The sequence below is a fragment of the Bufo gargarizans genome, chromosome 4 (genome assembly GCF_014858855.1).
Source record: "Bufo gargarizans isolate SCDJY-AF-19 chromosome 4, ASM1485885v1, whole genome shotgun sequence".
NCBI lineage: Eukaryota > Metazoa > Chordata > Amphibia > Anura > Bufonidae > Bufo > Bufo gargarizans.
This window is the reverse complement of record NC_058083.1, coordinates 458,027,070-458,053,994: the sequence shown is the minus strand read 5'-3', so window position 1 is coordinate 458,053,994 and position 26,925 is coordinate 458,027,070. Positions and strand designations below refer to the sequence as shown.

The 26,925-nt window shown below is 44.2% G+C and overlaps 1 protein-coding gene across 1 annotated transcript in view; it reads left to right on the top strand.

Moving 5' to 3' along the window:
* Positions 1–26,209, top strand: part of LRRN4 (leucine rich repeat neuronal 4) — a 39,930-nt gene extending 13,721 nt beyond the window's left edge. The window contains exons 3-5 of the mRNA XM_044291406.1: positions 9,210–9,414; positions 16,545–16,679; positions 25,112–26,209. Coding sequence (XP_044147341.1) covers positions 9,210–9,414; positions 16,545–16,679; positions 25,112–26,195 — 1,424 coding nt within the window. The 3' untranslated portion in view covers positions 26,196–26,209. The remainder of the gene's footprint in view (positions 1–9,209; positions 9,415–16,544; positions 16,680–25,111) is intronic.
* Positions 26,210–26,925: the final 716 nt, after the last annotated feature.

Here is a 26,925-nt window from a genome sequence, read left to right as displayed (position 1 = left end):
TTTTCCCTTATAACATGGTTAAAATGGAAAATAATAGCATTCTTAATACAGAATGCATAGAACAATAGGGCTGAAGGGGTTAAAAAAATAAAAATAAAATTGAACTCACCTTAATCCACTTGTTCGCGCAGCCCGAACAAGTCTTCTTCTTCTGTCTTCTTCTTTGAGGAATAGGACCTTTGATGCGCTCATCACAAGGCCCATCGCATGATCTTTTACCATGGTGATGGATCATGTGACGGACCATGTGATGAGCGCAGTGACATCATCAAAGGTCCTTTTCCTGTGCATAGCAAAGATAAAGACAGAAGAGAAGCCGGGCTGCGCGATCAAGTGGATTAAGGTGAGTTATATTATTTTATTTATTTTTTTAACCCCTCCAGCCCTATTGTACTATGCATTCTGTATTCAGAATGCTATTATTTTCCCTTATAACCATGTTATAAGGGAAAATAATAATGATCGGGTCCCCATCCCGATCGTCTCCTAGCAAACGTGCGTGAAATTTGCACCGCATCTGCACTTGCTTGCGGATGCTTGTGATTTTCACGCAGCTCCATTCACTTCTATGGGGCCTGCGTTGCATGAAAAACACAGAATATAGAACGTGCTGCGATTTTCACACAACGCACAAGTGATGCGTGAAAATCACCGCTCGTGTGCACAGCCCCATCGTAATGAATGGGTCCGGATTCAGTGCGGGTGCAATGCGTTCACGTCACGCATTGCACCAGCGCGGAAAACTCGCTCGTGTGAAAGGGGCTGTGAGGAACTGCGACCGCCGCGGCCACAATACGTCACGAAACCGTTACAGCTCCCCTAGTGGTCAATCCGCAAACAGGCCTCCCAGCCACTTTCAGCACACCGACAGTCTAACTTGAGTCCGTACAGTCGATAGGCTGAAAGCGCGGGTTGACCACAAGTAAGCATGTGAACGAACGGACTGGAACCACACACAGGGTAGTTTAACTGCCACCACCTTGCAATTTATGGGAGCAAGGAACCTACTATCTGGATAACAGAACTGAGTAGCTTCCTCTTCGGAGAGGCTAGGGTAAGTTTTTGCAGTGTTTGAAAGCAGGCATATGGCTAGAGAAATGACTTGGAGGTCATTTATTATATATATACAATACAACTTCTCAATATGTGCAGTGATTAAGGAAAGTATAGTCCAATAAACAAAAAGGGAGAAAAGAAAGAAAATACTTATTTTCCGCAGAAGAGATGGTGAAATAGTCAGTTGCAGGGATAAAGTCCAAGAAACCTTTGTCCAGAGTGTAATAATCCGAATCTGCTTACAGCCCATGGGTTCTCTGGCTGAGGCCCTCTTCAGGTGTTGTTAAAAGTGGAGAACTCCTTTAGCATATTCTAGGCCCTTGTTATAAGGATCCCAGAATCAAGGCGGAGAATTGAGAGTCCGCCTGCTGGGGCCGGCTGTATTTCTGAGATGAATGCCAGTTCTGAAATATATAATGTGCCATATCTCGGGATGTCTCCGCTGTACATAAGTAACAAGCACAGATTCACATTCCCCGCAAAATATGGAGTCCAGGGATACCAAATATGACTATTATACCTGGTTCTATGATGGGGTAACACTATAACTTTACCTGGGCATCTCCTAGAGTTATGTTTGTCATATGTAAATGTCCAGTGAATTCTGAGTGACACGATAACGTAATTTTTACGTCCGTAAGATGCATGGTCTCTCTTAAAAAGGGTAAAAATCATATCTCAGATTCATGTGGAACCTTGGTGCTGGCCTGTCTCAATTCAAGCTAGCTTACAAGCCCCTTATGGCAGCGACACCAAATGGCTCCCCCCAGGTGTAGTCTTCACACCTAGCTGTAATATCTCTGCAGAAAGGGAAGTTCTTTTGTGTAGGATCAACCTAAGGAAACCAGCTGTAATTGCGTTACCTGCTGGGCATCTATTGGCTGACTTGAACAAAAGGACCCTTTTGTTTTCTGGGTACACAGAAGGAGACACTCTGAGTAATCAGATTGTAGGTTCTGGGGCCTGTAGCTTCAGGGACCTATGGAAATAAATACTGTTTAATAGACCCATTGATCAATAAGGGATAGTAATATTGATAATATTGGGAGGACGGTTCAATATTCTCGCAGATCATCCGTGACAGGGGCCTTACTTTGTTTTTACACTAATTGATCATGCTTAAAGGGGTTGTCCATACTCTTCCGCCTTAACTGACATTGAGTATGGAGAGACACAATTGCACGTTGGGCAGTCAGGTTTCCAACCCGACTGCCTAAGCATGCAGTTGAATCACTCCATGCTCAATAACAGGAAAAGCGAAGGAGCATCTATGGACAACCCCTTTAAAGAGCACCTGTCAGCAGGATCAACAAGATTAAACCAGGCTTACTCTGGTGGGGTTGATCTTGCTGATTAGAATTATACCTTTCTTGTGAAAATTGATTGTGATGTTCCCAAGAAAAAAAATGGGGGCTTTGGTGCAGCAGGGGACAGGCCCAAGCTCCTCAGTGCATCTCAGCTCCTCAGTTTTTGAGGGCTGGCCAAACCCCTTGGTCCACCCCAGATCCTTGGTTTTTCAGGGCTGGCCACATCCCTTGGTGCACTGAAGTCCTCATTTCCATAAAGAATAAAAGTCTTTTTTCTCAGGAATGTCGCCACTGATTTTCAAAGGACAGGTATCATATTAATCAGCAGAGTCAACCCTATCTTGGTCGCTTCTGCCAACAGGTCTTCTTTAATTTAACTGAGGAAACTGAACCAACATGTGCTTGCCTGAAGCATGGAAATAAGACCAGGAGCCTCACTGAGGACAGGTACAAATGGAGGGCATATACAGTGTGTATCATATTTGGAACACATTAATGTTACATAAGATAATGTATGCCCTGTATAACTCTCTGCTCGCAGGGGCCCAGAATTACTAATGTGTTTGAGCCAAAAAGTATCGCAAATTGGCGCATCCACAGTTTGTACACTTTTTTCCGATATGCTCAACAAGAGGATGGAGCTGAGCAGAAAGGAGTAAAAGGGGCGCGCCATAAGTTGTGCTATTTTGTGCCAAAATTGGGCCACAATGCTAGCATAAAGGTCTGTCTTAGGCGTCTTTCACACGTGGCTGATTGCGGTCCACAATGCACAGGCACCGATCGTAGGCCATCCGCATGCGGATCGCGGACCCATTCACTTGAATGGAGTCCGCAATCCGTCTGTTCCGCAAAAAGATAGAACAAGTTATATCTTTTTTGCGGAACAGAAGCATGGAACGGAGCCCCACGAAAGCACTCCATAGTCATTGCGCCCGCTACTTACAAATAAATGCACTTTGTGACTAAGTAATTCGTCCCGAAGAGAATTTCTTTGTGAAATTCGGTGAAGCAGCCAAATTGAATTTTCGGAAACTTCTCTCAACACTAGTGATGACTTCAATCTCGTGCAGTTTCTTCAATCAAGATGGCCGCCTCAGCCTCTCCGTGAACAAACGGATAAGGTGAATATATATATATTTTTTTAACCCTGATTAACCCCTGAAAGGCTTCAATTTTAATATCGGATGCCGCAATCAGCTATGAACATGGCATCTGAGGGAGTCAATGACAGGGGGCGGTGCGATCGCTGTTTCCTGTCATTGCGCATGCAATGGAATGCGATTCTTGACAAAGTCAATTGTTGCAAATAAAATTTCTTTGTGAAATTCTATTAAGTAGCGAATCCAGTTTTGCTCATCACTAGCAGTGACATTCAGGTTTACGACACGTGACCACTGCAGGCAATCAATGCTGGAATCGAAGGTATCTCTGATGTCGGCAGTGAGAGCTGGGTGCCTGCTGTATAATACAACTGGCACCCACAAGTAATGGTGCGATGGTATAGCAAAAGACTTTGATTGGCTGCAGTGGTCATTTTGGTAATTAGCTTGGATAACCACTTTATGAAGGTTACAAAAAGGATGAAATAACATTGACATGCATATATGAGCAAAACAGATCTAGTAATAAAAAGGGATAAAATAAAAGAATAACAGACCTCTGCGGTGAACAGTCGCTGGAAGCTGGACAGATCTGCAAAGCTGGGTCCCATCTCTAGAGTTTGGCCCTGTGTGTTTCACAGTATGAGCTTTTTAACCCATTCCCACTCTGTGATGTGCCATAATAGTGTGTCACAGTGATGGTGCAGGCTCAGGAGCTGGGCCCACACCATCGCTTGTGGTTGCCAACTGTATTATACAGCAGCCAGTCACCCAGCTCTCACCCTAAGTTCACACCTGAGCGTTTTACAGCGCGTTCAAACGCGCTGTAAAACGCTCAACACATGAAAACCAATGCTTCCCTATGGGAATGGTTCTCACCTGGGTGTTTTACAGCGCGTACGATCGCGCTGTAAAACGCCCGACGCATAATCAAGTACTTGAGCTTCTTTGGGGCGTTTTGACGCGCGTTTGTGGCCATAGGACACTGCAGTCAATCACACAAACGCGCGTCAAACGCGCGTTTACTATTACAAAAAACGCGCATAAAAACGTGCGTGAAACGCTCAGGTGTGAAAGCAGGGTCACTCGAGATCGGAGATAACCCAATTCCATAAACAGAAAAGAAGTGTCTAGGTTCCCCAATCATAGACAAATCATAATAGGTCTCTTAGGGCTACATAGCAAAATTTAGTATAGGGCCCACGTCTTTATCCCATGAGATTTCTAAAAAATGTTTGAGTTTACCCGGCTTCCAAGTCAGAAAAAGCGGAACACCATATTTCTCAACGTAGTTACACCAGAAAACTGGTATAAGCACGTAAATCTCAGCAGCTCTTTGTCTCCTTCTTTCCCTCATATAGTATATTTTAAAACTGTCTGCCTGCAGCCACCACTAGGGGGAGATCAGTTCATAGGAATACAGCTGCCACTGAAATTAATGGAGGCTCTCTTTGCACTGAGCTCCCTCTAGTTGTAGCTACCGCTACCGCTACCGTTAGCAGTTGTTTTATAGCTCCCCTCCACCTGGAGCTCATTACCATAATCTGACCCCCATTTTGTTTATGACTACGGAGCTGCGTGAGGGCTCATTTTCGATTTTTGGGGGGAGGCGTATCAACCAAAGAACAAATCAGCCATTTAGATTTTTTTTCTGTTACTCTGTTCACGAAAAATGTTTTCAAATGTATTTATTTTATGCTTTTATATAGCACTACTATATTCCACAGCGCTTTACAGATGTTATCATCAAGCTGTCCCCGATGGGGTTCACAATTAGAGATGAGCGAATCGAAGCTGACGTGGAATTTGATCGGAATTTCAGGAAAAATTTGATTCGCAAAATTTGATTCTAAAATGGCTGCTGCACGTGTGAGGACATGGAGCAAAGAACTCTGGGAACGCGGGATCAACCATAATACCATGCATGCAGCAAACCAGCAGCCAGCCAGCCCTGTGATGTCACAGCCCTATAAATAGCCTCAGCCATCTTGGATTCTGCCATTTACCAGTGTACTGTACTTAGTGCAGGGAGAGACTTCAGCAGGCGCTAGGGACAGTGTTAGAAAAAACGTCATTGTTGTAAAAAAAAAAAGATTTACAAGTTCAGGGAATGATTATTCAAGGTGTAGGGAAAGGATAGGGAGGAATCATTCCACTGGATTTATGTAGAACAGGGTTCAGTAGGGGAGGTTACAGCCTGGGTAATAGGAACAATCCTATTACACCTTGCTGCACTGACTGGGGAACCAAATTGCCATTATACAGCTCTGTAATTTCATCAAACCGTTCTTGTTATTTGGGTAAAAGTGCTGTTTGGTACAGACATTAACAAGGTTATCTACAAGGAAATATTTTGATGTTTTATTTGCCCATGTGCGGTGCAGTTGTAAGCATTTTTTGGCTTTTATTAGTGGGAAAAAGAGGGCTTATTTGCCATTGTGTGGTGAAGTGTGAAAATTACAGCCCTTTTTGTCATGTATTAGTGGCAAAAGTAAAATATATTTGCCGTGCAGCGGTGCAGTTATATGTTCTAAAGCCTTTTGTTGAGTGTTTTAGTGGAAAAAGAAAATATATATTTGCAAATCAGAGGTGCAGTTATATGTTCCAAAGCCGTTTTTGTCGTGTATTAGTGGCAAAAGAAAAATATATTTGCCGTGCAGCGGTGCAGTTATATATTGTAAAGGCGGAGGCTCAACAGACAGGATCCGTTTTTTGGAGGTTATTGTTCTGACGGATCAGAGGAGGGGCAAAATAATCTGTGACATCAACACAAACTTACTGCTGACACCCTCTCCACTCTGTCGGGGGGCTCTACTTGTATAAGCGTTTAATAGAACAGGTTCTGTAGACATCTATGTGGAATCAGCTGACGACGGTGTAAAAGGAGTGCGCTTCTTCTTGACGCTAACATTGACCTGTAAGGCTGAGTTCCTACTTGAGTTATTTGGTCAGTTTTGGCCCCGTGACTGCCCAATAAGTGAAGTGTGCAGTGATTCTAAGAGTGACGCCTGTCATCTACATGTCATACTGACTCACAGTATTGTTTCACTACCACAGCGGACTCGCTATGTCTGTTACTGCAAGGCACAGTGTTCTACACCACTATAAAGGCTCTCTGCAGCCAGAAAAAAGCCGTTTTTTTTAACGAAATTCACTGCGAATAAATTCCGATCGAACCACATTTTTTCCTAAAAATTAGGCTAACCGGCTTTTTGAAAAATTCGCTCATCCCTACTCACAATCTAAGGTCCCTATCAGTATGTCTTTGGCGTGTGGGAGAAAAGCCACGCAAACACGGGGAGAACATATAAACGCAGGATTTGAACCTAGGACCCCAACACTGCAAGGCACAAGTGATAACCACTGAGCCACCGTGCTGTATAGGTATTCATAGAGGTGCTGTTACTAAAATGGGGAAAGGCGGTAATTTGAATTTTATTTTTTAATATTTTTCAATTTTTTTTTACTTTTCTTACACATTACTTACATACATTTTAGTTCCCATAGGCCAGTGATGGCGAACCTTTTAGAGACCGAGCGCCCAAACTGCAACCCAAAACCAACGTATTTATCGCAAAGTGCCGACATGGCAATTTACCCTGAATACCACAGTCCAATATAGTATATCTTCAATGTACTGTATCATTTAGCTATGATAGCTGCCTACATTCAGTGCGCTGCCTGCGCTGTTCATAGTGCGCCTGCGCTGATGAATGGCAGGAAAAGTCAAAGGCATATTGGTACACCATAGACTTTTATCAGGGTTCGGGTGCCCACAGAGAGGGCTCTGAGTGCCGCCTCTGGCACCCGTGCCATAGGTTCGCCATCACTGCCCTAGGCGCTAACCATAGACTGCAATGATTTACTACTGCAGTCTATGTAAGACTCAGTGCAATAGGAACTTCCCTATGGCAGGCTTTAGAGCAGGCATCCTCAAACTCCGGCCCTCCAGCTGTTGTAAAACTACAACTCCCACAATGCCCTGCTGTAGGCAGATACCTGTAGGCTGTTCGGGCATGCTGGGAGTTGTAGTTTTGCAACAGCTGGAGGGCCGCAGTTTGAGGACGCCTGCTTTAGAGCCTTCAAAAGGCCCAAGGCAACCAAACGGCTCCCACAATCTCGCCATGGGGGAGCAATTCGAATGCCAGGAGAGCAGAGCTCCAAGTAATTGACCACTCAGGTGCTGTGGTCACAACTGACCACGGCATCTAAAGGGCTAAAAGTCTATGATCAGCATGATCGTAGAATCACCGACTCTGCCACCAAGTGTCTGCTGAGTGCCATCTCCTGAGCTGGTGCCATCCAAAGACCTTGCATCTGGGGCAAATGAACACCTGATGTCATGAAGGGTGTTCTGATTAAAAGGTAAGGAAAAAAGCTTCTGGTGGGAACGCATCTGGAAGTCTGCAGCAGAAAAAGGATGCAGATTTTGTTGCAGAATACATAACCAAAATGCTGCAGGTTTACGGTTGATTTCACTCTCTGAATTGCAAAGTGTAAAATCTGTGGCGAAAATGTAAAATCCACACGCACATCAAGTTATGTCCGGGATCCATTTTAAAAAATCTCATACAAGTTGCTGCTACTATAAATGCTGCAGATTTTCAACACACATGCGTCATGTGAGGCTGTACCCTAAGGGCGCTGGTCATATGGTACATGTAGTGCACCGTGCTGGCTAGTAGCCTATCGGGCAGTCATATAATGTTAGATAAGACAAGATGCTCAGCATTGTGGGCACTCTACACAGAGTACTGGTAAATATGGCCTATGATTTTTTATGATTTGTGCATTTATAGCCTTTGTAGTCTTCACTTTCATGGTTGTCCTTCAAAACCTGAAAAATGATCCGTTAATTTTTTGCATTTATACGTTTTGCACCCATCTGTATTTCAGAGAAGGAAATAATGATTGGATTAACAGTTAAAAGAGTTGTCCCATTATGAAGATTTATCTCTTATCTACAGGATAGGAGATAATTGAATGATCTGCAGATGTCTGACTGATGGGGCTCCTGCCGATCACAAGAATGGTGACCCAGTGTTCCCCTTTTGAATGCAGCGGCAGTCAGCATGTGCTCTGCCACCCCAGTCAGCTCTGTCGGACTGCCAGAGATAGCCGAGTACAAGCATTCTGATCTCTACCAGTCCCAAACAGAATAAGGGCTCATGCACACAAACATATTTTTCCTCCGTTTCTGTTCCATTTTTTACAGGTCCGTATACAGAACCATTCATTTTAATGGGGCTTGAAAAAAAAAAAAACACGAAATAATTCTGTGTGCATTCCGTGTCCGTATGTTCGTTCCTCAAAAAATAGAATATGTTCTATTCTTGTCCGTTTTGTGGACAAGGATGGGCATTGTTACAATGGATCTGGGGAAAAAACGGATGCAACACGGATGTCATCTTTTTTTTTGCATATCCATGTTTTGCACACCCCCAAATACATACAGTCGTGTGCATGAGCCCTAATAGAGCGGTGCTGCACACGCCTGACCATTGCTCCATTCAGACATTGGACACTGGGTCGCTGTTTTTGTGATCGGTGGATGCCCCAGCAATCTGACCTCCACCAATCAGATACATCCCAAGAGCTGCCGTAGATTTGTATTTAGGTGCACGGACTGCCTGAGTATGCACCTAAAATTAGACACATCCTCAGGCAGCGCTGGGGGTATCACTGGCACAGAAGGCGCCAGCCTTTATAAATCTCCTGCATGGTGATTTTTATCTTTGCATTTTAGTGAATCATTTATGGAGCAAAGATCTACCAAACCTGAGGGAGCTTCGCATCAAGGAGATGACTGTCATGGAAGTTCTAGAAGATGATCTGATCACATCATTTCCACACTTGACTCTTCTAAACTGCGCCAATTCAAAGGGAATCCATGACATCAGAACAGAAATATTTGAAAATGCAGCACATCTCAAGTATCTTAATTTTCAAAAGTAAGTGTTTGTAAAAAAAAAAAAGTGCAAAGTCTGTATAGACAGTGCAGCACAATGTGTGCGCTTAGAGGGAACCTGTCACCATGAAATGCAGTTTCATCTACAGGCAGCAGGTTATAGAGCAGGAGGAGCTGATTGATACAGGTATATAGTTTTATGGCAAAAGATACAGCAAAACTTGTAATTTATTCAATTCAACCTCTACTCTTTTTATGAGAGTCATTTTGGCAGTCCTATATACTGATTGACAGCCATCTCTCCAGGGGTGTAGCTAAAGGCTAATGGGCCCTTCCCTCAGTGTTTTGTGGAAAGGGGTAGGTGAGCACCTACCCTTTTTGCTGCCTGAGGTGAAAAATGAAAACAGTACCCCGCCATGCCAAATTCTCAACCTAACCCCTTCCCTCCTAACATTACATACAGTACTATAAAACATGCAATGTATTACAGTGCCACATACTCCTCTGAGCTAGATGTTTTTTTTCCTTGTCTTTTCCATTCAAAACAGACCACCATGATGATTCCTTCCATCCATCTCTTGTCTCTGCAGAGTTTGATAACAGACATCTTAGTTTCCTACTTTTCCATCCTCCTCCCTTCTTCTGAACACCCCATCCTGCCACCCCCAAGACTGTGCTCACTGTGCTCCCCAATACTATACTGTAGAAAGAGCCCCCCTGAAAATACTCGTACCACGCAGATAGTGCCCCCTTCAAAAATTATTGCCAAAATAACATCATCCAACAAATAGTGTCCCTGGCACTAACATATCCCACAAAATTAATTGTGCTACGCTGATACTGTGCCAGGATCCCCCCACAGTAATACTGGTCCCAAAAGTCCCACCAATAGAAATAATTATCTCCCAGAGTGCATAGTGTTAACAGTTCTCCCAATAGTAATAACATCCCATTGTGCCTATGCCCTTACTATGTGTGCCAGTACAACAATACTCCCTTATATTGTGCGTCAGTACAAAAAATACCCCTTTACCTTTCAGATCAGACCCGCATATCAGACCTTAGATCAGATCCCCATATCACACCTCAGATCAGATCTCCATACCAGATCCTCAATCATACCCCCATATCAGATCCTCAGACCCCTAATATCAGATCCTCAGATCAGACCCCCATATCAAACCTCAGATCAGACCCCCATCAGACCTTCATGTTAGACCTCCATGTCATACCCCCAAATCAGAACTCAGATCAGACCCTAGTTTCAGATCACAGATCAGACCCCTATTAGACCCCCCCCCCCACCCCCAATATTAGACCTCAGAGCAGACTCCCTTGAGAGCTCCATGTGAGATCTCCATATCAGACCTCAGATCAGACCCCCTTCAGACTTCCACATCAGATAGATCGGGACTCCATGTCAGATTCCCCCCCCCCCTCCTCTGTATCAGACCTTAGATCAGAACCCCATTAGACCTTCATGTAAGACCCCCAAAGTATCAGACCTCAGATCAGGCCTCCATGTCAGATTATCCCATATCAGACCCCCATTAGACCTCCATGTCAGACCCCACCAGTATCAGACCTTAGGTCAGACCTTAAAATAAACAAATTAACTAACCTCTCCTGCTCTGCCGCTCATTTACAGGTCTAGCTGTCTCCCTGCATTCTCAGCTCCCAGTCTTCTTCTGCAGCGTCAGGCCATAGTGCATGCCTACAGTATTTCCTGATGCTATACAGAGTCAGGACAGTGCAGCGTGGCCTGCAGGAGACCAGGGAGGACCAGAGGTGACCAGCAGCACTTCACTCCCCCCATCTCCTGCAGACTAGTGTGCGCTTTCATAATGGAAGCGCTCACTATTAACTGCTTTGCATCCTATAAAGTGAAAAATACAGTGCCACTGTCAAGGGGGCCCTATGGGTCCCCCTGGCTTAGGGGCCTGATCGCAACTGCGACCCCCTATAGCTATGCCACTGTATATCTGTATGCCTAGTTAATTACTGATCAGAATCAGGACCACCCAACTGGCTCCTAAGCCCAGAATGAGCAGAGTTGGGAATGAATAGGTTACTAGTTACACTGAATCTTTTCCGACATCGATCTTCTCAGCTCCTCCTGCTCTACAACATACTGCCCGCACAATGCACAACATTTCACTGGTTCCCTTTAATGGGCAAAGAAATAATGCCATGCAAAGTCCAGGAGGTGATGGAGTACAGTTCTCCGTGAAGTGACAAGGAGGATGCATACAGAAACGTATCCATACGACAGACCTGTCATTAAAGAGTTATTTCCATCTCAGCCATCTCAGTTATTCACATCTGAGACTGGAGAAACCTTAGTGAACGTCAGCCGGGGTTTACTGCCATGATGGAATATCCCAGCTGACTGCGCTCCATTGGTTCTGATAGCTGTGAATAAGCAAACAGTGTAGAACAGTGAGTTATACTGGTCCTGTTAACCCAAGAGTTATAGAAGCAGTCCACGGCTATGGGAGGCACGGAAATATCGGGGCACAGCCCACTCAGCCATTTTTTAAACTCTGCCCAAGCCTGGCTGGTGCTCACTAAAGTTAAAAGAATCCAAATGTGCAGAGAAAACAGGGTGCAGCTCTGCTGGAGCCCACAAGGATTGGAAAGGATTGGAAGCTTTTATTGTTGCAAGAGGAACAACGCGTTTCAGGTACAAACTGTCTCCTTCACCAGGAGAAAAAATAAAAGCCTTGTTCCTCTTGCAACAATAAAGACTTCCAATCCTTTACCATCCTGGTGGGTTCCAGCAGAGCTGCACCCTGTTTTCTCTGCACATTCTTTGTACGGACATAGGCTGTTGTCCAGACTTGGAATAAAGGTGTGCAACACTTATAGTGCAACTCTATAAGGTGAGCAGTTGACCACCTACTGAAGTCCTCCACATTATGCGCTTCTCTTTCTTGCTCTAAGTGCTCACTAAGGTTATCCAGATATCAGCCATGATTGCGGCAATGGGAACAACCATTTAAATCCCTACCATCTGCTTATTCTGTCCCAAGCAAGAAAACAAGGAAACGGAGCTCATAGTACCGTGTATAAAAATATATCATTTTATTATGACATGATTAAAATGTAAAGCAATGAATAATATACTGTTAAAAAGTGAAAAGAAGCAGAAAAAAGAAGAAAGAGAAAAAAGAACGCCACCCTGAGATAGCACACGTGTCAAATGTAAAACAGCATCTAGGATTGCTCCAAACAACATTTCATTGTATTGTACATTGTACTACATTGTATTGTACAGTGACAATAAAGGCATCTTATCTTACATGATGTCACGACCCTTGGTCATGGTCGTGACTCCTTGGGAGCCGCATGCGGTTGTCCGCGGCTTGGTGTTGTCAACCGCAGCTGGGGGCACTTAGTTGTTTGCCTCAGGTGCGGTTGCCGCGGACAATAGGCATGTGTGCGGTTGCCCTTGGCAACGTGTGATATTGTGCACTTCCTTGTTTGTTTGTTGTGCACGAGGTGATGTTTAGTATGCACCTGGACTCCTCCCTTCACCTGCGGTTGTCCGCGGCAACGTCTGGTGATGTTTGCATGCTGTGGAAGTGTCTCGGCCTGTTGGCTGTTCTGGAGGACACGGTTGCCACGCATGCCGTTGCCGTCGGAGACAGGTGAGTGAGGTTGTGTGCTTTCCCCTTTATGTGAGTTTCCCTTTTGTGGTGCTGGAAGGGTTAACTCCCTTCCCAGTGTGTGTGTGATGTCACTGGGTGTGTTCTGACCGTTGGGTGGGGCCACTTGGCCTATAAAACCTCTGTTGGGAATTTCTATGTTTCACGGTGCTATTTAGGTGTGTGTGGGGTTTTATGTTAGTGCAGCTTGTGGTCCTGGGTTCCTGTGGGATGTCTGGTGTGTGCTGTGTTCGTTGGTGTCTGAACTGCAGCACCTGCACATGGGATCCAGGGTTTGTTGTCTGTGGCAGGTGAGTGATGTGTTGGTCCCATTTGCCTGTCACTGCCATAAGTCTGTTATTGTATTCCCCTGTGTTGCTTGGCCGTTGAGACTCCTGCTCCCCCGTGCCTCACTCTGTCCCCTAGTACAGGGCCGACTTGAGGGCTCGTAGGGACTTTAAGGTTCCGGCGTATGAGTCCTCCTACCACCAAGGTCGGCTCATACAGATAGACAGGGTCAGCATTAGGGACGCAATAGGAGGTGACCTGCTCCCTAACTCTGTGGTCCCGGCCAAGGGGTAACCCTACCATCTCCTGGCACCGCACGGCTGGGGGTTTCCCCCACCGCCAGCCGTGACACATGATCAACGAAATTGGTTATATCTGGTACAGTGACCAGCCATTGACCAAAAATACAACATACGTATCGGTTGAGTCAGCAATCAAAAAGATACCTACACGGCAAAATGGACAGGGTTTGTTTGCATGCAAGTGCAGCATAAACCAGGTAGAAGCAATCCCCAATAGTACCAGGTATCAAATAGCCTGAATCTAATGCCGTATAGGTAAAAAAGAGGCAGAGACTCACCAGAAAAGACTGTGTGCTAGATCACCCAGGATGGTGTTACCCCAACGTTGGGGTAACGCCATCCTGGGTGATATAGCACACAGTCTTTTCTGGTGAGTCTCTGCCTCTTTTTTACCTATATGGCATTAGGCCTCATGCACACGACAGTTGTTTTTTGCGTCCGCTAAAAAAAACGGATGCGGCATCCGTTTTTTTGTTGGAGGATCCGTTTTTTTCCACAGATCCCTTGTATTAAATGCCTATGCTTGTCCGCAAATGTGAAAAAAGTAGGACATGCACTATTTTTTTTGTTGAAGGGAAATACGGACAACGGACGCGGAACACAAACGGATGAACTATCAGCATTTTTTTGCTGACCCATTGAAATGAATGGGTCCCCATCCTATCCGCAAAAAAAACGGAACGGAGGCCGAGGAAAACAACTGTCGTGTGCATGAGGCCTTAGATTCAGGCTATTTGATACCTGGTTACTATTGGGGTTTGCTTCTACCTGGTTCATGCTGCACTTGCATGCAAACCCTGTCCATTTTGCCGTGTAGGAATCTTTTTGATTGCTGACTCAACCGATACCTATGTTGTATTTTTGGTCAATGGCTAGTCACTGTACCATATATAACCTATTTCATTAATCATCATGTTTTACATTTGACACGTGTGCTATCTCAGGGTGGCGTTCTTTTTTCTCTTTCTTCTTTTTCTGCTTCTTTTCACTTTTTAACGGTATATTATTCATTGCTTTACATTTTAATCATGTCATAATAAAATGATATATTTTTATACACGGTACTATGAGCTCCGTTTCCTTGTTTTCTCGCTTGTTTCACTCGGGAGCTAGTATCGAGTCACATTTCCGGGTGTCCTTTTGGTTTCATTGGGTGGACACTGTTTTCCACTTTTTACCAATTGGCCACCTTTTGGTCTTGTTTTTTATTATTCTGTCCCAGTCTATAGAGGAAAGCCGTTGTAAGAATAAAACCATTGAGTTTGCTCTTGAGGCCAATGTGAAAACTGAATTACAATGAATTATTATACAGTCCGTTACCTAAAAAAAAAAATCACCAGAAATTAAAAATTAAATAGTAGATTTATAGCCCTTCTTGGACATTTTACAGTTCAGTACTGCATTATTTGTAATGACAAGGGGTTGACTGTTTTAGACAATCCTGTGTGCGGTGAACGAACATGCACACTGTAGCTCTATTCAGAGAGGGGAATCATTCTTTGGATCATGGGTGGTCCAACCACTAGGACCTTTGGATTGGTGATTATCTTTGTGGGATAATCCCCTTTAAATAACTTATTGAAGGGGAATGTACAGAAAAACATAGCTGCTTATTTCCCAAAACAGTACTACACCTGTCCACAATTTACCAGTCCTCTAATACTGACAAATTATTATTTTTATACAAATAAGGTTTTTGGTGCACTGTGGGCAGGGCTGCTCTGTTTAGTGCGCCATCACTCCGACATAACGCCGCCCAGCACCCCCCCCCCCCCCTTCTTATATGATTGCCAGTCCATGAGATTTCAGAGCTGGTAGCGATGCCACAGGGGAAGCCAGGTGCACCGAACGGAGTGGCCCTGCCCTCCATGCACCGAAAACCCCAAAGAAGCTTTTCTTAGGATAAGAACACTGGATGTTCACAAGAAAGATATGGTTATGTTTTGGGGCACCTATGCTTATTTTGAAATTGATTTTGCAGGTGACAAACGAAATATGGATGTGGTCTGTGTGCAGTCCGCTTTTTATTTGTGGACGCATTGTTTTCAACTGGTCCATGGTCAGCATTTTGTGGAACAGACATACAGTACACATGCAGAAAGCACACGGATCATCCATGTGCTCTGCATCCATATGTCCGTTCTGCAAAAAGATAGAACATGCAGACCGCATGAATGGGTCCACAAAATATGAATGCGGGCCGTGTAGCATTTTGTGGACCCATTGATTTTAATGGGTCCATGGTCTGCATTTTAAGTTTGCAGTTTGATTTACAGACCCCAAAATGGATATGGTCGTGTACATGGGGCCTAAGTCTTCCTGTCTTGGGCCAGTGGACAGGAGCTGACCCCAATAGACAGGAGGGACCCCACTGACATATATGGCCGAGTTTTCTAGGCATGCTCTGTGACCTGCGATATAAGCTGTGATATCATCTATTGTAAATGGTGGATCCTATGTTCTCTATATAGACGTGTTACTTGTCTTTGTAATTCTACCTGTGATGATAAATGATAAAGGCCACTTAGAATGTACCTGTACAGTACAGAAAAACATGACCTTATATTAGGTCTATTGGCTAGTGTGAAAATTGCAGGATTATATACATTCTTTTAAATCTAGATAGTGACATAGAAAAAAAAAAAATCACCAAAAATTATTTAAAAAAATATGTTTCACATAAAAAAAGTGATTTAAACAATAGGTCATTTTTGATGACACATTCCCTTTAAAGCATACACGTGTACTGAGGTAATCGACCGAGTGGTATTCCTGATTAGGGCCTATGCATTAACTGAAGATGAAACAGCTTTATATTTTAGCTTTCATTCACTACACTGGACTCTTTATGCTAATTGTGTGATGCTGAAATAACTTCCTATATGTAATAAAATCATGGTAAAGAAATAATATTCATTTTTCTTTTACTTTTGCAGCTGCAACCTCAAAGATCTCTCTCCTTGGAATATCACTTCAGAGTCTTTAACTATTGACCTTCGTGGCAATCCATTAACGTGCGACTGTAAACTGCAATGGCTGCTTTCAGACCAAAGAAATCTCTCCTTGATAAGGTAATGTGAAATCTAGAGATGAGCAAAAAATTCGATTTGGCAGCTTCGCCGAAGTTCGACAAGAAATTTTATTCGTCATGAATCGCTATAAATCAGGTATACCCAGACCAATCTGGCTAAAAGTAAGTGGCCTGTAATACTGATGCACAGTAATTATACAGCTAACAGAAAAGATTAACTATGAATATTGGTGCACTGCACACTTATGTACACGGCAAGAAATTAGACCTGCCTGTAATACTGACGGCACAGTAATGCCTCATTCACACAGACTCACACGGAAGAAGGCAACAGCAGGCAGGTACAGACCACCGGGAGAGGTTATGTAAGCTGTGTACCGGGGTGGTCTCCCCAGGATACAGCGAAGTCATGAAAGAGAAAAGCAACTATGACACCAGCTTTTGCAAAACAGGCTTTTTACTGCAATATGACACTGAACACAAACCCCAACCTCTGGAAACATAATATGAATTACATACACTCAGCCCACAGGCCCAAACCCTTGTGCTGCACAGCACGGCGCCCTGCAATGGATGCCAGAAAGAATTGCACTAGTTTGCCTACAGGCGGGCACAAAAAACAGCCACACCGTACCTGTTATTGCCCTAGAAATGACACGATCAATTAATAAACTACTATATTCCCCCTCCCGTAACTGGTCCTATGGCACATGCCTGCTTATTACTCCTGCGCAACACGCTGAGCTGGATTGAGCCGGTGAGACGTCTATCAGTTCTCAACTGTGCAATGTCTCTTTTTATCATGGGGTCCTTTTGTGAACCGTATAAACACTTTTTGGCCTGACACAGGAAACAGAGGCCCTAACTAGATAACTACAAGCCTGGTCTAGTCTCTAGGCGCCGATATTGCAATGAGGTGCGTGCACGATCTTACCGACCTGGGTCTGCTCTGTCTCCGCTGATGACTTTGAACCGAACAAGCAGTCTATTCAACAAACATGCGGTACCGCAGAGCAGGTAGTTTGTTCTTCAGCTCTCATCAGCACTCCTGGCAGAAGTCCTCTGTCCCCTGGGCAGAATCCTGGTCTGTAAGGCAATTTGGACCTTTTGCTTATGGCATCCCTGATACCAGAGTTTCGGTGGTCATCTTGAATTAAGTATTTTCTGGCACCAGGAGAATGAATCAGATTTAACACCAAACACGTGTCTTGTTCAAATTCACTTCCTCATAGTTCAGCCTTGCAGAGAATATAATTTACATAGTAACATCATCAACCAATCATGTGTAGACACATACATACTGTCACGACCATGTTTATGGCCGTGACTCCTTGGGAGCCGCATACAGTTGCCCGCGGTTTTCGGGTTGTTGTGTCAACCGCAGCTGGAGGCTTTTTGCTGTTTGCCTCAGGTGCGGTTGCCGCGGACAACAGTTGTGTGCAGTTCCCTTGGAGTTGTGTGCGCATTTGTATGCACTTTGGTATGTCTGTGTGCACTCTGTGTTATGTGTGGTGTGCACTGACATCTTCCCTTCACTGTGGCTGTCCGTGGCAACGTTTGGTTGTATAGTGTACATGTGGTGGCAGTGTCCCGGCTTTCGGGCTGACTCCCAGGACACGGTTGCCACCCATGTCGTTGCCTGCGGCAACAGCCACAGTGTGTTTGTTGTTTGGACACTTCCCCTTTAAGTTGTGTTTTCCCTTCTGTGGTTTTGGAAGGGTTAACTCCCTTTTCTGTGTGTGTGAGTCACGGGGTGTGTCTGATTGTTGGGTGTGGCCTCTTGGCCCTATAGCCTCAGTTGTAGGCAGTAGCCAGAGAGGGTGCTTCAGCCATGCTGGCTGGAGACATCCTCCTGGTTACTTACCAACTGCCAGTGTGGGCCATCCTTCTGGTCATAGCAAATATATAATGTTGTTTGGTGTCTAGAAGATGTGTTTGGTTTTATGCTTGTTTATTGCACCTATGGTCCTGGGTTCCCGTGTGTGGTGTGTTGTGTGCTGAGTCCTGTTGTCTGTGGGCTGTACTTCCACATGGTTTCCAGGCTTTGTGTCTGGCAGGTGAGAGTTATGTTTGTGGCAAGTACCTGCCATTGCCATAGGTTGTATTTGTTCTCCCTTCCTTGCAGCTTGGCCAGTGAGACTCCTGTTCCTCCGTATCCAGAAGGAACAGGTTGTCTTACCCTGACTCCTAGTCCAGGGACCGGTCGGAGGGTGAGTTAGGACTCTGAGGTTCCTGAGCATGGGTCCTCCTACCTTAAAGGTCGTCCCATGCAGCTAGGAGTTAGGGTCAGGTTAGGGACGCGATAGGAGGTGACCTGCTCCCTAATCCTGTCGTCCTGGTCAAGCAGCGACCATCTTCCATCATAGCACGGCTGAGGGTTTCCCCCATCCTCAGCCGTGACACATACTTAGTATGCATTAAGCTGGGATGACCTTATAAGGTGTGACAGTTTTTTTTACTAAGAAATTTAAGGGTCTCTAGAAACTGTCCACAGACAGAAAAAGTCTCTCAAATTCCACAGAGGGGAACTTAAAACTGTGCATGGACTAGATGATTTTACAATACACATTGGTAAAGCAGACAAAATGGAGTTACATATATCCCTTCAGGGTCCTGAACAGCGATCAGCTTAACTTGACTGTAGCTGTGGTTGCACAATGTTGAGCTCACGCTTGGATGTGACTGGATTCACTCCGCTCTGTGTCTGTGTCCTCTCAAAATGGCAACTTCCTCTCTCTCCTTCAGCCTGGTAACTCCACCTCCCATGAATATGGAAATATATATATATATCCAGTCAGTAGCTGTGCTTGTGAAACGGCGACATCTTGTGGATAAACAGCATAACGTCAGTCTAGAACATTTAATTCAATCCACATAAACAGTGTTCAACAATGATAGCTGTTTCCCCATCTTACAGTTAGAAGAGCAGCAGCGTCTCACAGCCACTACTGTAAAACTTAGTTTCAGTTCTTTACTATTTTCAACATATTTTTGGCCATACAGATGCAGACAGCACATGGATGAGATATTGTTTGCAGTCTTATAGAAATAAATGGGTCTGTGTGTGATCTGCAAAAAAAGTGGATTAGACGCTGACCCAAAATACCATCATGTGCATGTGGCCTTACAATAATCCATCAGAGAACAGAGACGGCTCCATGTCTAGCCCTTATCTCTGAACTCCTGACAGCTAATAAATACTCATTATATCTATACTGTTATCAAACTGATAATGGATCCCACAACAGTAAACTTTAATGCTTGCCTGTTTCTGCTCCATTTTTGCAGGCAAAACAGTAGTTTTAAATGATGCATAGCTTATAAATTGCAAACAGATCCCTGTTTAGTGCTTGTTTCCAATAGCCAAGGCCACTTACAGCACCCACTCAAATTCCTATTCTGTCACGTTCGGGTGTGGGAGGGAAACACCACACCGAAAATAGGAGGGAAAGGGGTGAGGGAATAAGACCTGAAAACTAGGGAAAGGAGAAGGACACCTCCTAGTAAAACCGTAATCAAAGTCCTGACTAACTACCAGTATGAACAGACCCAAGAGGTAGGTAAGTTCATACACAGGAATACCTAATGTCCTAACTCACCCTATAGGACCCTGGTACTAATGTCAGGACTGAGACAACCTGTTCCTCCAAAAGGAAGGACGAACAGGAGTCTTCCTCAGGCCTTAATACAAATGACAGGGAAATGCAACACACAAAATAATCCAAACAAAATACAAAAGGGAAAGAAAACACTTAAAGGGGTTGTCCAAGTTATATTTATTGATGACCTATTCTGGTTACGGATCGCTCCTATTTGTATAGGAGCGATCCGTACTATTGAAATGAATGGGACGGCTTGGGTGTAATGACACCTGCTCACCGCTGCAGATGCAACGGCTTGAAGGTAAACAGTTAAACGGAGGCAGCACTGGCATGGCGGGCGCCTTCTCTTCAAACAGTTGATCGGCGGGGGTGCCAGGTGTCGGACCCCAGCCGATCTGATGTTGATGACCTGTCCCGAGGATAGGTCATCAATAAATATAACTTGGACAACCCCCTTAACTTCAAGTGGCTATGGCAGCACCAGGAATTTGTCTGAGATCCACACACCAGCTATCCACAACACAAACTGAAGCTATAAACCGCATAGCATAGTGGGAGAAACAATAAATAGAGAAGGTTAAATGACCCTTATAGCCACACCTGGGGAAAGAAGTTGTGCCAAACACCAGAAACAACACAGACGTCATTTGATCCAAACAGAAAACATGTCCGATCAAACCACGTGTTGCCAGTCTCAACGATCTCCTGCCACCTGTCGCGGGAACATCCGTGACATATTCTTTCCAATGCCTGTGTCCTTAGGAGAGCACATTTTTTATCTTGTGCTTTGTGTTTGACAGGGACCCAGCATAAGCGGTGCTTCTACCATAAGCTGGCCCACCGATCTCTAAATTTTTCCAAATATAGCACTTGCTGCCGAAGAAGCTTTAGAAATGTGGTCCGACAGTAGAAAGAAATGCTATACATAACATTGCCAAAAGATTTATCATAGAGCAAAAATGATTGTTCCAATTGACACACTATTCTATGGAAACTTTTCTCATTAAGATATCAGTCTTGTTATGCTCGGTTTCAGTCTTTTGATGTATATTCACAGTAACAAAGCCAGGCGCTATTCTTCAAAACCGCTGATGCTAATTATCATACAGTAGATAGACGTTTAACTAGAAGGAAACGTTACAGATGAGCTGTCTTATCTCTTCAGGACATGTAAAATAATGCTTAATAAGATGCGCTCTGTTAACACTTTGTCATATGAAAGGCATCAAGATCAATCCCTAAGAACTGATGTCTTGGACCAGGACTCTGGAAGAGGCAGTGATTGAAAGGAAGTCTGTCAGAAGTTTTGACCATGCAAAACTGCAGCCAGCACTAGGTAGAGGTTGGGGAGAGCATGACAAACATACCTTTTGGGGAGCTTTTATGATCAGGAGTAGTAGGAATATGAACTTTTGTTCTGCTAGATTCTGCTCCTGCAAGTTACCAAGGCAGGGCTTCACTGTTGTTACAATGGTGGTTCATGGCTACAACTGTCCTGTGCGCACAGGTGCCAGCTTCCTATGAGTTAAGGCTTGCATTCATTGTAACTGCATGGTAGGGTTAATCATTTTGTGCTCTGTGAGCTGTTGCATGGCTGTGTCCAGTTGTTAATCAGCTGTTCCTATATAGCTGTGCTGCTGACCTCACTTCTTTGCCTGTGTAATGATTTCTGTTGGTCTACAGAGCTTGATCTTGCTACAGTAGGTCACTCTTGAGTCCAGACCTGTGCCTGCTCACCGTACTGATCCTATACAGCCTGCCCTGATCTTTGGATTGTTTCACGGATTTGCACGAACTCTGCGAGCCTGCTGCATGTCTGTTTCCTGACTACCGGTATTAAAGGGTTTCTACCACTTCAGTTTGACCAAATTAGCTTTCAGACACTAGCGATCTGCTAGTGTCTGATCTCCATAACGATGCAATTCTTAGACCTTTGTGTGGAGCCGTTTCATTAAAAAACTAACTTTTATTCCTATGCAAATGAGCCTCTAGGTGCTATGGGGACGTCTTTTCAGCACCTAGAGGCTTGGTCTACTCACACTGTATGCCGCCCCGCTCGTCCGTCAAGCCCGCCAATCTCGTCTTGAATGCCTGCCTCCATCTCAGCCATCGGACGAATTCACACGCCTGCGCCGTTCACTTCTGTCTTCGGCACAGGCGCAGTGAGTGAAGGCCGCTCTCCTGATGCCGGCATCCTCACTGTGACTTAGTCGGCGCAGGCACAGTGAGGAATCCGGCACCAGGAGCGTATCATTTACTCACTGCGCCTGTGCCGATGACAGAAGTGAACGGCGCAGGCGCGAGAATTCGTCCGATGGCTGTGATGGAGGCAGGCATTCAAGACTAGATGGGCGGGCATACAGTGTGAGTAGACCGAGCCTCTAGGTGCTGAAAAGACGCCCCCATATCACCTAGAGGCTTTTTGCATAGGAATAAAAGTTTTTTTTTTTTAATGAAACGGCTCCACACAAAGGTCTAAGAATTGCATCGTTATGGAGATCAGACACTAGCAGATCGCTAGTGTCTGAAAGCTAATTTGGTCCAACTGAAGTGGTAGAAACCCTTTAACTGTACCTTCCACACTCCAGTGTTTTTGATCCCCATGGGTCAGCAACAACCACAAAAGGACTATTCCAAGAGGTAGCGGTCTGGTGGCTATTCTGAAGCGAATTCCAGATCCCTGTGTAGGGTTTAAAGGTTAAATACCAGGGCACCGCCAAGATAATACCATTAGGTCTTGCCCAAAGTAAAACCAGTTGGTTGGCACAGTGGTTTCACAATCATTGCCCGTAACAACTGTGAAGTGCTCTCTGCACTGAGCTGCTACAAGTGACAGCTGTAGCATCCAACTACTACAGCTTGTCACTCAGAGCAGAGGAGAGGGGATGGGCTGTGAATCAGCTCAATGCAGAGCATTTCACAGTGAAGCACCACTCTGGGCACTTGCAAGAGAAGAATAAAACTTCATAATCATACTACTCCTGATGATAAAGGCTCCACAAAATGTATGTTTGTAGTGCTGTTCCCAGCCTCTACCTACTGCTGGCAGCAGTTTAGTATGGTCAGAACTGCTGATAGATTTCCTTTAAGGAACTCATACATAGTAGATATGTTAATCAAAGTCGCCAATTTCAGTGTGATTAGTTGACTACCTAATGTGTATGGGGGTGCTACAACAGCTACAACAGCTTTTGAGGGGATTAATGATTGGGCATGTTGGAGGTAAGCCACTACTAGAGGAGCCTGCCAGCGGCTTATTCCCTTACTTCTATGAAAAAACAAATGCATCTCTGAGAGCTTTGGGCAACTTTAGTCACTAATGCTCAGACCTCTGCAAAGAAAGACTTAGAAAAGAGGCATTAGGGGTTGAATCACAACTAAGGGTTCAGTTCATGGCAGGAGATTTCTCTAATCCACCCACCCCCTTAAAATACCAAAAATAACTTGCTTGCAGTTATTACATCAAGTTAAAACCAATGAACCAAGAAAGTTGGTAATTATATACCGTAATATCAAGGTTTAGCGAGCCTATTTGCATGGAGGCTGTGCATTGGCATATGTCTCTGCATGCCATCAGTACTATACATACTAATACGACAGGGGTATTTTATTGTAGAAACAATGGGCAGATTTATTTACTAGTAAAAATGCACCAGAATTCTGGCTCCAACCGAGTCAGAACTCTGGGGCACATGCCACGACTCACATTAACTGTTTTAGACACTTTTGCACCTCACTTAATAAGTGGGCACGACTTATCTGGAAAGGGTATGGCTTAGGTTGCGACATTGGGGGAATCTATCAACTTGGTATGACAGTTTTCTGGCATACAAAAGTTGCAAATGTTTCCTCAAGTATCACTTTGCACCAGAATTTGCAACTTTTTGCCTTCCTCCTCCATCCTTACCACTTTAAAAAAAATGTGAGCAGGTTGAGGGTGAGAGGAGTGGATGGGACCTCTGATGACCAACTCATTTAACAAAAAATATCTGGTGCACATTAGACCAGAAATTTACCCCAGCTTGCTTGCTCTTTCTGCCACATGGATCTCCCAACAATGCGCCAGAGTCATCAACTCTTAATAATTCTGGCACATTGCATGCCAGTGAAGTAGTCTGTTAAGACTGGCACAAGATCCGCCAGTCATAATATAGTCTACCCCCTGTTTGCGAAAATTGTGGTGCAGAGTAAAGCTTCTTTCACACCTGTGGCGAGTGTTCCATCCGGCCGGCGTTGCTGGGAATCAGCCGGACAAAAAACACTGTGTGCAGCGTTATTTCTCTGTCCGACTTCCAGCATATTTGCCGGGTAGCAGCCACATCTCTGCCAGAACCCATTATATTCCGGTACAGTTTGGCAATGTCAGATCCAGAGAGCCCTAGCAGGCTTTTCTCTGCCTGAACGCCTGCTGGCAGTGTGAAAGTAGCTTAAGCCAACTAATAGGTGGTATAACAGTGTAAAGATGCACCAAATGTATCATCCAGCATTAGTCACTAAAAATCTTGCATATGTTTAGACTATCCAAATATTCTACAGGATTACAGCATATATTAATCCATCAGGAACAAATCCTCCTTATGCCTCTGTAGAAAATCTGAGGAATGCCAAGGTTTGGTATGGCCAAGGTACAGGTCTGATACAGAGCTCCAAATACCTGACATATACATAGATTTAAAGTTTAAATCTTGTCTGCCTGCAGCCACCACTAGAGGGAGCTTACCAGCTTGTCATTGAGTTCACTGTGTAACAGAATGCAGTGAGCTTCTATGCTCCCTCTAGTGGCGGTGTACATTTCAGTGATTAATGTATTATACTTTATCCTATTTTATTTTTTATCACATCTACACCTTCTCCTTTTTTTATCATTTAGACCAAATGAAACGTTCTGCAGTTACCTGAAAGGAGACGTATCAAGCATTTCATTACTTGAGCTACACAAGCAATGCAAGTTAAAGCAGACTGAGCCCAATATTGAAACTCAGGACTTGGTGACCTCCAATACTGCAGTAACGGAATCCGATTTTCTACCAGGAACAACAGAAGATTTATTGAGCTCCCCAATAACACCACCTACAATAGGACAAAAGTATTTTCTCTTAGAAAACACTACGGATTTTACAGCCACGGTTTCTGAAATTAACTCAGCAACTTCCTTCCCCATAACACAATCTGGTATACACACCCCAGGAACAAGTGAAAGTGATTACTTATCTAAAGAAATCACATTGTCCATTAATGCCACCGACAGAACATTAACTGAACACAAGTTTCCAGAAAGTGGAAGTTCCAATGGGGAACAATTGGACATCCCAAGAGACTACCCAGAAGAATATGAAGAAGAAGAGACTGTGACAACAGTAGAAACCAAAATGACTGCGTGTGACTACAACCATTGCAGACATCTTCAAACACCTTGCTCTGAGCTTCAACTGCTAAGCCCATGTTTGTGTCCTGGTCTTTCGAGCAATAATATCATTCCAGATCCACCTTATGTACAAGGAGTATTTGAGATAACAGACACCTCAGCTCAGATTCTTTGGTGTTCCCCAAATTCTGTAGTGGAAAAGTACCAGCTAGTTTACCAGCCCAAAAGTGGGGCTAGTGAAACGGTTGATAACATTTACATGACAATGAGACAGTACACGCTATATAACTTAGTGCCCTATACAACATATAAGGTTTGTGTGTTGGCTTTTAATAAGAAGGGGCATAGTGTGCCGATAAACACCACATCAAGCACTCCATGTACTGAATTCGAGACCAGACCCAGCTACATTCTCATACTTTCCATAGTGAGCACGCTAGCTGGGCTCTTTTTAGTCACCATCGTTGTGCTTTCCACTTGTCTATACAAAGCTTGTAAAAATACCATGGTCGGCAAATATGATACGCGACTCGTGTCCTATAAGAACCCTGCTTTTGAATATCAATGCACTATCCCTTCATATCATTAAAATATTGTTACAAATCCTGTTCTCTAGAGCAACTCCTTTGGCAATCCCTATATGATCATGTGTGGATATCAGGTCCTAAGGAGAAAACCAATCTGAATGATAGCATTCTGAAAAAAGTAGGGGAAAAAAAGGATCTGTCTTTTTTTTCTCTCCAGAAACAGAACCACATCTACAGTATATAGCGATTGTGTCTGTTTTTGCAGCACATCCTCGTTCAAATGAGTCCATGAACACTGCTAAATTTCTGGTAAAAAATAAACAAAAAAACTCTGATAGATTCTTTTTTCTTTAAAGGCTATGCACATTTTGAGGGCAATTTTATTAGCACTGTATTTTACTAATTTTGGGCTGAAAAGGAATTTTGCTGAGTTGGTGTTAGGTCTGCAGTTCGTGTCTGCCACCCTCTTGCTGTCCCTTTTGAGTGTGGACTCTTCATCACTTACCATGAGATCTTGTGTCCTGATTATCTGGCGTCCCCTTCATCTTGCGGCTTTCACTAAACCTTCCCCAGCCAATGGCTAAGGGTCCCTGGGTATTTAGTGCACCGTCTCCCAGCAGTGGGTGCCTGAGATTCAAGGTTTCCTGTGACCAGCAAAGGTGTTTGGAAGACTTGTGTTTCAGGGATTCTCTTGCTTTATCCAGTCTGTGCTCCTATTCTGCCTGTGTACTCCTGATCTCACAGTTCAGATTTCAGTTAAAGTTCTCCTAGTCTGTCTGCCCTGTCTCCAGT